At 28.7% G+C, this 12,211-nt stretch overlaps 1 protein-coding gene across 7 annotated transcripts in view; it reads left to right on the forward strand.

Annotated features, from left to right (window-relative positions):
• Positions 1–12,211, forward strand: part of LOC136982586 (uro-adherence factor A-like) — a 114,364-nt gene that overhangs the window by 39,947 nt on the left and 62,206 nt on the right. For 6 of the 7 annotated variants that reach the window (XM_067279112.1, XM_067279113.1, XM_067279114.1 and 3 more), the window contains one exon: positions 7,428–8,537. In XM_067279112.1, the coding sequence (XP_067135213.1) occupies positions 7,428–8,537 (1,110 nt within the window). Of the gene's footprint in view, positions 1–7,427; positions 8,538–12,211 lie in introns of those variants that run through there. The other variant, XM_067279118.1, reaches the window with a different exon arrangement.

Raw genomic sequence — 12,211 nt, forward strand, 5'->3', positions numbered from 1 at the left:
TTTTATATTAATTTTCTCGATCTTTAAAGAATGAGTTAACTAATTTATGCTTACCACACAACTTCTACTAGCACATTGATGAAAACTGAAGTTGTGTGGTAAGAATTATATTAAGTTCCAGTTTCTATGATGTTTCTATAAAAGTTTTACATGGATTTTTTAAAAATTCTTTCATAAATGTATATTATGTAGTTTATTAGAACCAGTTTATTACAACGTTGTATTATTGACATTAACATAGAATGACTTGACTGTTTTTAGCAGATTGTTCGGTGTACGTGTAATGACATTTTTCTGATTAGTTTTGTATATTTAATCTAAATTTGTAAAACTTGTCTTTCAATAGATCTATTTGCTAGTTTAAATTCTTTAATATTATAATCAGACATTACCATTGAAAAATCAAACTGACATAGAATGCTAACTGAATTTCTAATTGCAAATAGTTAATATTTTTCTATGAATTTTGTCAGGATCTAAAGATTTTAACATTATAACAATGATAACACTGCACTTACTGTCGTATAATATTGGGCTATATTCCGGTGGTGAGAATTTGAATTACTGATTAATTTGTTCCTAGAGAGAGGTGTAAGGTGCCATCTCATATGAAATTTATTAATTATAATTTAATTAAATAATTTTAGAATAATCCGGAAGAAAAGAATCTGCCTGGAGTGGGACTTGAAACCCACAACTCATGCTTGCCATGTGGATGCATTGCCAATTACACTATCTGGATCTCCAGTTCAATCTCTTCTCTCAGTTATATTTAACTTACAATATAACCATCATTGGTTACTTGCGGTGTTAACTGGGGTCACATTTAGCACCCTCTTCCTATAAATTCCCACACAAGGCACTCAGCTGGCTATTACATACCTGGCATAGTATATAATTAATTAAATTATAATTATTAAATTTAATATGAGATGGCACCTAATGCTTTCCTCTAGGGATGAGTTAATCAGTAATTTAAATTATTATCAAATTAATATTGCTTGTTATTATGCTGCAGTTTGTGTGGCGTTATAATTATGAATCGGGTTTTGGAAGATGTTTATATTGACAATGATAATATCATTTGTAATAATTATAGATAATAAATAAGAACTAATTTTAGAAAGCCAACATTTTTTAAAAATATTTTGGGAAAAATCTGACAATTCACAGCTTAAAATCTTAGATTTAACAGTTCTAAAATAAATTCAAAATTAATATTCTGAAAAATTTTAAATCATTCAAGAACCAACTGTTCAGAATACAAATTTTGAATTTATTTAGAATTAACTATTAATTTTGAATTAGTTTTAAACTGTTAAATGTAAGATTTTAAGCTGTGAATTGTCAGATTTTTATGAAAATCTGAGATCTATTACTATTACTAAAACATTCATTTTTTTTAAAAAATATTGGCTATCTGAAATTCATTGGTTTTTGTTCATTGATTTATTTACAAACATGGTACAAAGTTTCAAACCCTTTAATCTCAGATAATTCCATCATTACTGATTTATTATATGAAATTTGATTAAAAAGCCTGTCCCTAAACAAAGGACAATTATGACAATATAATTAAGTTAAAGTGACTAATTTTTTTCAGTAATTTTGCTTGCTTAATAATTTTTTATGCTATATTATGTTTAAGTTGTTGTTGATGATATATCCCAATAATTTTGAATTAAATTGATATCCATTAATAAGAGACTTTGTGTGTTTAGATACTTAATTTTTGAGTATTAATAACGGTCAGTATCTTGATAAAATTGTATATTTGTCATTTGCACTAATCACAAATTCATTAAAAGAAACTTATTATTATATTTTGGATAATATTTTAATCCTAATAAATATATATACAATGATTGTTGTGTAAAAATTGCTAAAAGTATTTGAATATTTGATTTTATGTTGAATTTAACTTTCAATTTTGATTTGAATTTTTATTTTAATTCTGATCAGCAGAATGATCTGAAGAACAATTTTTTCGTTTTCTGAATTTTTTCCAAAAGTAAAAGCTTTAAAAGAAACTTTTGAAGAAAATGAGGAGAATCCTTTTGGATCATTCTTTCAAATTTAACTCTAAATTTATTTGAGTTTGAAAACATTTGAATATGCTTTTTCTATAGTTATAAAACTTTTGCATTCTGCTACTATAATATAGAATGTCAATCCCTTTTAAGTGAAGTTACAATATTGTTGATTTATAATAATAATAACTGGATGGGAGACAGTTCTATGCTACGAAACACATTTTATTTTTATCCAGTAATGAGTTTAATATATCAAAAATGTTTTCAACCTATTCATAGGTCTTCCTCAGTTAAGAAATATATAGAATTTGAATAATATAAATATATGTATAATAATAATATAATATAATATATGTTTGTTTGTTAATAAATTAACAAACAAACATATAACCAATATTCAAAATTTAAAAGAACAAAATACAAAATTTGAAAGTTTTAACATAAACTGATGAGAAAATAACTATCAAAACTATACCAAATGGGGTAAAGCCCCTGTAAAATATTAATTGTTAAAGTTCAAATTTCATAATCGAGGAAGACCTATGAATAGGTTGAAAACATTTTCAATATATTGTACTCATTGCTGGATGTTGATAAGGTGTGTTTATAGTAACTCATGGTTGATTTCTATAATTTAAGACAAAAGTTATAAATAATTAAATCACTTACTAGATTATATCTGTATATACTTGTCTTACATTACCATCTAGGTCACATGAATAATTTACTACTTGCACAAAATTATAATTACATATACATAATAAAATAAGTAAAATTGAAGCAGAGTCAAAGCATCGAAAATATTACACCAATACATCAAATGTTATGTATCAAATTACCTTTTTAAAGGCATCCAATATTTTTCATTTTTCTGTGAGGTAATAAACCAAACAATTGCTTTAATTAATCAGGCTAATTAAGTGCTATTATTAATGATTAACTGATTATTTTAAATTAATAAATAAATATTATAATTATTAAGTTTAATAAGAGATGGCATCTAACATTTACCTGTAGTACCAAATTATTTAATAGCTAATCATTAATAATAGAACTTAATTAGCCTGATTAATTATGGCAATTGTTTGGTTTGTTATTAATACATCAGGCTTAGTGATTTTTATACATGTCTTGAGATAATATTTGATTGTTTATTTTGAAACATTTTTACTTTAACTTTAGGCCATCTTCAGTATACAAGTAAATGAAAGATAGAACAAAATATTAGAGTATAAAATATTCCATTTTATTCAATTTTAAAATGGTATTTAAATTCAAAAGTCTAGACATTTTCAGAGGTGCAGGATATTTTTGGGACCAAAAATTATTGCATGCTAGCACACACAATAAAATGATGATTTATGAATGAATTATTTATTATTGCTATGCAGTTTGAAGAATTTAAACTAAATTGTACAAATAATTAAATAGATGTACTATATGATTTGCTGCACATAAACTGTAAAATTAATGTAAAAACTTTTAAAATTAAAATAATGCTATACTTTAAGCATTTGTCATTATCATAGGATAGCATATATAGTTATAAACTTGATATAATATGTTGGTTAATAGAAATGAAACTGAGGTGGTCGCCAATGCCACAAATTACCTATTTTTAGTGGGAGGTACTAATCAATGGACTTTTTGACATCCAAAAATACAAAATTTATGATAACAATTGCACAGTTTTTCTGTACAATTATTTAAGGATAAATTTCTCATCAAATGCTATCCATTATGGATAATTATTTAGCATGTGCATTAGTGGTTTCCAAAGTGGTTGCTGCTGTCCCTAGTGAGTAAATCTAGACAACCTTTTTTTCCTTCCATTAAAATGGATAAGAAGTAGCATGGCATTTAATAGTTTCTGGATGTGGAGAACAGTGGATGGTAAGGGCACAAAGTGTGAAGTTGGTAGAAATAGGATTGAAAAAATTCTTACAAATACATCTCACATGATGGAAAATTAGTTGGGGGCATTGGATATAAGTTTATGGAACTAAGGAGCAGTAGCTGAAAAAAGGTTGGGAATCACTGATTTACATTAAAACTGTCTCTTAAAGACAATAGCAATATTAAGTTGAAGTTATATTTTATTGGAGGTTTAGGCACGTATGAAGGTCCAAATGATAACACATTTGTGATTTGGGATGATATTCAGGTTCCTGACTTTGCCAAGCATGAGTTATATTTTAGTTCCTTAAAGGGAACCACAGGTTAACTAAATTATATCTTTTATTTTGGGAAATGCATTAAAGACCTTTTTGTTTTTTTGCCCCTCTTCAGTCCTTTTTTACAAATTTTTTTTGTTGTCATTTTTGTGATACATTCATTATTATATTTATTTTAAATACTTAATTTTTCTTTTCTTTCATATTACTAAAAATTGTAATATTTATGTAGTAAATATGGTTGCTGTGTATACTAATTCTGTGTGTACCGTCCTTGTAATCCAAATAATGATTCTGGTAGACGATCATACAGCAATGGTTAGGGAAATTTTCATTTATTTACTCAAATGCATTTCGGGTTGGTTTATCTCCCAACCCCTCTTCAGTGATATCATATGTTGGTACATTTTTAAAAATATTTTTCTATATTTTAACACAAAGGTGTATTACATTCTATTTGCAGTGAAAGTGCTTTGTTCCTAATGAGGGTGAAGACGAGTAAAGACTAAAAGGCAGGTGTTTATCCGGTCTTGACCGTGTTACAGTTTACTGACATGTTTCAGCACATGTCAGTAAACTGTAACACGGTCAAGACCGAATCTTGTATAAACTTTTTCATTTTACATTAAGTTATAAAATATCTTGAAACTACAGAACTGTCTGTTTTTCTTTCCATTGTTACAAACACCAGTGACAGTCTAAAACAATTTTCACATTACTTTTGAGTATTGTACTGTACTCTACATACCATGAATTATGGTTTTGGCATATTCACCAGAGGACATTTTTCCATTTTTATTTGAGACTACACCTCCACAAAAAAATACAAAGAGTGTCTCCATAAGATAATTTTTTAGTTTTGTGATATTTTATATTTTAATGTAAATGTAAATGCCATCGGTCAAGTAATTATGCATGTCGTCCTCAGGCAGTTTGAATAACAAAGAGATTTCGAATAGAATACTCAAATTTAGAAATTAGCCATTTTGGAACATAACTTTTAAGAATAAGTAAATTTAAAATATTAATTTGCAAACACGTAAAATCGACGCACATGCGTCTTAACATACATATGATGTGGTAAAGGTAAAAGTCGATTGGAAGAGCAACCTTAAGCGCATGTTAAGTTAAAACATAAATATAAAGTACACGTAACAGTTTAAAACAAACATAAAACATGTGTATCGTATTTTTTTTTTTAAAGATATTCACATATTTATGAATGTTATCCTGCAGTAATTTAAAATTTTATAACTTAAAAGTGTATTAAAAGATTCCAAATGCATTAAAATTTAAGCTGTGTTTGCATTCTTTTAATGTACTTTTTTAAAAATTGTGATTTGAATGTTACATATGCACCATCTGTAGATCACATTTTGAAATGTAAAAAGTACTTGTTTGTAATTAAACTTGTCAAGCTAACCAACTTTAATGCCTACCAGTAAGTAATTTCTTTCTTGCATAGTGGTTTTTTCCAATTATGTATTTTTTTTAGATTGATCATCTGTTCCTTTCTTTAACAAACTAATATATATTGTATTTGTGTTCTTTCAGAGTATTCTCCTCTATAATAAACTATTTTATCTTTTTTAAAACAGATTATCAAAACAAGTAAAAGATCACTAGAAATCAAATGTTCTTGGTCTATTTAAAGTCAAACAATTGCCAAATTAGGTCAGACTATATTACTTTTACTATTAATAATTAAATACTAAGTAATTTGGCTTAGAGGTAGGTGTGAGATGCCACTTATTAAATGTAATAATTAAAAATAATAATAATTAATTAATTTAGAAGCTTCTGGAAGAAGAAAATAGGCCCAGATTGGGACTTGAAAATACAACTGCCCCATACGATGTGGATGCATTGCCAGTTACACTATCCAGACCTTCATCTGATCTTCACCTTCAGAAATGCTAATTTAGATATAATTATACTTGTTACAGTATCTTCCAGAACCTTCTAAATTAATTAACAAATATTGATTTAATTTTAATTATTAAATATAATAAGAGAGAGTGCCTCCAGGTCAGATTACTTAACATTTAATTATTAATAGAAGCAGTAATATTGCCTGATCTAATTCAGCAATTGTTTGGCTATAATTATCTGGTTTAGAGATGTTTCTATTTGTATTTAGTCTATTTATAGTCCATTATCAGGATCTACTTCAATTTAAAAACAGCAATATGCATATTTCTTTTTATTGTATGGAGATAGTTGTAAAGCATGCCATAAGCTATGCTTATGTAAGCTGAATGATAAGTGTTATCTTATTGTCATGCATAGTCATGTAACAGCTTATTAGAGAGAGATTTTGAGATTTCCATACTATCTTGTAAATTTACTCCTGCTATAATTTGGTCAAATTTTGCTTTTGAAATTTGTTTTTGCCCACTTTTTTTGGCTTATTTTTGAAGAACCAAGCTTCTCAATACCATTTTAATGTTGTTTTTACTACTACATATTGTAAACATTTCACATGTTTAACAGTTGAGACTTCCCTTGCCAATGCAAAAGTGCAATCTGCCCATGCTCCGTTTTTATTAATTTTTGAGTCTTAGGAATTATTTGCTTGCTATTTTACATTATTACAGTCATGAATAATCCTTATGCTTGTATCAACGCTTTATTGGCATTCTGTCTGATGCATATGACATTCATTAATTATGCTTATTCCATTTTGTTATTTAAAAGAGGAGAATAAATAGACACAAAACTTTTAAAAATGTTTCTAAAAATTTTGTTTTAAGTTTTGTATTCCATTCAGTTAATGCTATTCTGTTTCTGTACTTTAAAACTGCTGTTCTGAAAAAGCATTCGATTTGAGTTATTGCCTGAAGGCGATGTTTGTAGGAATGTTGAAGTACACATCCAAGCTATGTTTTTACATTACTTCACATTCTGTTATATTTTTTACTGCCTTTTTATTGATTTTTTTTTGTTAAATTATGTTAACAAAGTATAATTGACGTATTATTACTACCTATTTGTGCATCATCTTAAAACTTTTAATAATTTATCTATTTTCTGCCTCTAATATATCCAGCAAAACTATAGTGTATAGAAATTAAAAAAAAACTATAAATCTCCAATGTTTTCTTGAATATATTGTTAAATTATAATTTCACTTTATGTAATATAAGAATTAATTATTAAACTTAATTATGTATTAGATTTAAAGCATTGCATATGACTTAAATCCATTTTATATTTATAGGTAGAAAAACTAAATAAATCTCAAGATCTGAAGAATCTATCTGATGTTGAATTTTTAAATTTATTAGAAGAAGCTTCAACTTTCAACAAACCAAGTAATGAAGCAAGTGATTTATTACAACAGTTAAGAAATGAAATTGCTGAAAAAGACTCTTGTGAGAATGTTGAAAAAACTGAATCTTCTCATGATGGAAATTGTGCATCTTTAATTTATGGACAAAATAGAAATTTGAAACATGCATTTACAAAAGGACGTGATTCATGTGGAATGGACATATTATTACCAAATACACTTAACAATGAAAAAGATATAAACTGTATTATACAAAGATCTTTAGATAGTACTGGAAGAAACCAAAGTGTATTTATAAACAAAAATAAAGATAATTCCATTATTAAAGGAATTAATCATAGTGATAGGTTAGGAAAAACTGTAATTCAATCACAGTCATTACAAGATTTAGCAAATAATAAATCAGATAGTGTAGAAACTATAAGAAATGCAGGAATTAGTCGAGGAATGCCTAACTTACAAAAATCTCAACGTGCCTCATCATTTACTTCAGATGTTTCAGAACATGCTGCCCTGTTACAAGTAAGTGTTTTGGAATCGGTTAGAACTTCTTTAAAGGATGCTAAAACATCTTTTGGTAAGTTTCAACAAACTTCTTTGTCTGCTGGTAGTGCTTCCTTGGATAAAGATGGATCACATGTGAATATTTTGAAAAGAAACATTACTTCTCATGCTTTAGTAAACTGTGCAACTTTAAATGTTTGTGAAGTTCTTAATTCTAGTCCAGAAAGAACATGCAATAGTCAAAAAGTGTTTTCAACTAGTAACGAGTCATCTTGTGATAGTTCTTATAACAAGTTTAAAGCAGTATCTTCAAATACAAATACTGATTTGCATAATTTAAGAGAATTTAATGAACAAAGTGAAACAGTGTCTCCATTAGAATTAGAATTAAAAGAAATTAAAGTGAGGAATAAAAGTGAAAACGATCATGTATCTGAAAAAATGATTGAAAACATGTATCATCAAAGGAGAAGTGATAACAAAACATATAAAGATAATACAGAAGTTGATGTATCTGTTGGTTTTCCGTTAACGGTAAGTAATTTTTAGATTCTGAATGAATTTATTCGTGAAAGGAGCACATTATTGTGAGAGTAATGTGTTTGAAAATTTCCATAAATTTAAATAAAAACAAAATTAAATACTTTAATCATGCATATTTTACAACAAAATTTGATTGAAATATGTTCAGATGTTTATCTGTCTAAGAAATCCAGAAAAATGTTTCAACATCAATACCATAGTAACATGTTATAAATAGCTGTCATTAAGAACAGAGGGGTGAAATTGTTTAACAAATAATCTACATATATTTTAAAATACAAAATAAAATTGAATTAGCAGTAAAATAAATTATTAACCCTAACTCAAACTTGTTATATATGTGACAAATAACATAGAAACATAGCAAGAAACAGTAAAAAAAATTGTTTTATGATGATGATTGTTGTAGACGAAAGAAAATGCTCAAAGCATAAAATATTTTTTTACTGGTTTCTTGGCATGTTCTTATGTTGTTGAAATAAATTAACCAAGAACAGCATACTGAGGAAAAATACATATAACTGCATAACTAGGGTCTGTCATTCTCTGGTATTAAAATAATTCAAAATCAACTTAAATTGTGATTTATTTGAACTGATATTAATTTATAAACACTAAAACATTGATATGATGTTTTATAACTCTTTCTTGTTCATAATTCTGAACCTGATTTGGCTTTATTCAGCTGTTATGCACAACTTGCACATCATGGCCCAATGACCATGACACACAGGTTTGGCATACATCATACAGGTGAAAACTGTTATCTTGTCTTTTTATATACAGTAGACCCCCCCTATAACATGATAGATATGTTCTGTATTATATGAATCCATGTTGTACGAGTCACTTAAATACATAAGACAATCACAGCCCAGCATGTGTGCAGTTTAGGGGCTACAGCTGTTTGAAAGGTTTTCTTCCGTAAAATTAATCGATTCTAGACTAATTTGACTCAACATTTCCAAATCACGTATAATTTTTTGGGAATAATCCATATAAATTATGCTATATGCAAAAAATTGTAGGATTACTTACAGTGTGTGCACTGTTTTGACGACGCCATTGCTTAAGCTTGTTTTCGTTGCGGAGCGGCTCGTCGAATGACAGGTGCGTTTCCCGATAAGTTATTTTTTTGTGAAAAATTCGCTGAACTTTGGAGACATCATTAATAAAAATATAATTTTTATGGCCATTGAATAATAATTGTTTTTTAGTAGGTTTAGTGCTCATTTAAACTTAACAGTTTGTACAATATTCGCTATTGGTCCAGATTTAACCAATCCTGTTGCAACACGAGTCGGCAATGACACTTTTCTGTATTATACAAGTCTCTTTTAGTGTGTTATATGAACATGATTGCAATTTTTTTGCCATGTCATACGAATCCATGTTATAGGGGGGTCTACTGTATATACATACATACGTACAAAATTCATATCTTCATTTTGGTTCTTGAGCCTAAGCCACTAATTGAACTGGTTTGAACAACTGCTTGATCAGCTGGCTGTGGCTAAGGTGTAGGTTGAATTTGAGATGATGCTTGAATATCAGCTTGGCTATCTGGCTGTTGTGTTGTTGGTTAAGCGATTTGTTGGGCCCATTGGACACTCTCTTCTTTCTTGGAAACCAAGACCATTCTCATTCTCACTTTTGCAGTTTTGGAGGAGCAGTTTTGCCTTTCTTATATGTGAGGCAGAACAAGAGAGAGAGTTTCTTCAAGAATTTTCACTTTATGACTGCGGTTCCATTTCTGGTTTACATTAGCATACAGGATCACTGCATTTATTCTAGCCTGATTAAGCATGAAAGTGCTAATGTTTGGTCCTCTTACTGTTGAGTAGGAATGGCATAATTGATCAAGAGAGTCAGTCCCACCTTTGTTTTGTTGTAAATGAGAATCCCTTTCTGTTTTCCAGTTTCAGGGTCAACTGAATCATCCCTGTGAATGGTCAATAGTAAGAGAACAGTCCTACTTAGTTCTCTAGACTGGAGTGTAAGTACACAGCAGAAAACACATCAAAGAACCATAAATAATCATGGACAGAAGGAACTGTTTTCAATTCCTTTGACAGATCTTCACTAGGGTCAAGGTTTTTAAATTTGAATGCTCCTAGAACATTGTCATAAACATTTTCAATTGTATTCTATTTTTGAACACTCTTAAATTTAAATTTGGTATGAGGTGTTACTATAACAAAATTAATCAATAACATATTCACAAATAGCAATGAAACATTTATGCCTTGGAGAACAACATTCAGGCCAATCAATTGAATGCCTTAATCAGTAGGTGAACTTGACAAATTGATAGCATCAGAGCCCTTGAGGCATTTAAATTTTTTAATGCTAAAATGAAAGGGAAGAGTATTAACTTCAAAGATGAGAAATATTTGTCCTATGCAAATAGTCATTATTTTAGAAGCCAAAACCCACTACAGTTGTATTATAACTCTGAATGCAAAATTATTTCCTGAAATATTCCATAAAAAGTATTGTTAGTATTTTATGCAAAAGTCAACAAAGCCTAAATATGTGTTATCAATTAATTTTGTAGTGTTGATGCCTCACACCAAATTTAAATTTAAATTTAAAAGTACATTCAAAGAACTGAATGTATTCAAAAATGTTTGACAGTGTTCTATGAGTATTCCAGTTTGAAAATCTTGAATCTGATGATCTGTTGAAAAGATCAAAAATGTTAGACAGAAAAAAAAATCAAAATCTGTGATTAAACATTTATTGGTGTTATTTATGGTTCTTTGATGTGTTTTGTGCTGAGTAGAATAGTCATTCTGGGCTTGGAATGTAGGAGATGAATTTTTTTTCTGTCAGAAGCATAGTGAGAAGCCGGAAGCTCTTCCATATCAGGAGTGTTCTTCCTTGATTTCTGTAATCAAAAATATGTGCCTCAAGAAATTCATATGCTTAGCCATGAGACACAAGTAATCTCTTATCAAAGACATTATCAGTTTGGAAGATCAATTGTATGAAATTGATTCAGCCTTATTGTCAGAGTTCAATATGAGGGTAATCTTGCTGGCTGACCTTAAATTAAACAATTTTAGCACCTTTGATTTTTGTATTATTTCTCAGGATTTATTATTGAGCTCTGTTTCAGAAACACACAAATTCTGCTAAGAAATCACTTGTTTAAACATTTAAAATTATTATATCATTGTTAGCAACAAAGTTTACTATTTACCAGGGATGGGCAAGCAAGAGTTCAGTGGGAGCTGAAATGTAGGTTTTGCAAAATGCATGGGAGCTGCAGTTCTGTACTCTTGTGGCAGATAGTATGGTAAGGCACATGATTTTATTATATAATATAAAACGAATATTGAATTTTTTAATAAACATATTTTCTCAAAATTATAAAAATAAAATTGTAAAAATAATAATAAAAAACAGAAATTAACACTTTCAGCAAGATCCGCACGCAACTCAAAAAGAGCCGCATTTGCTCATGTCTGCTATATACATATATACTATGCCAGAGTAAAGATGCCTGGGTGCAATAGTGGATGATTATAAAAGATCATGGGCATAGAAGTCATCCCCAGTTGGTGCCATGAGTAACTGTGGATGGTTATATAAAATATTAAATGTCTAGAGGCAAAGAATTGTGCAGAGGTCTGGGTGGTGTAACTGGCAATGCAACCATA

Source organism: Centruroides vittatus, unplaced genomic scaffold (assembly GCF_030686945.1).
Source record: "Centruroides vittatus isolate TY-2023 unplaced genomic scaffold, ASM3068694v2 contig_854, whole genome shotgun sequence".
Classification (NCBI taxonomy): Eukaryota; Metazoa; Arthropoda; class Arachnida; order Scorpiones; family Buthidae; genus Centruroides; species Centruroides vittatus.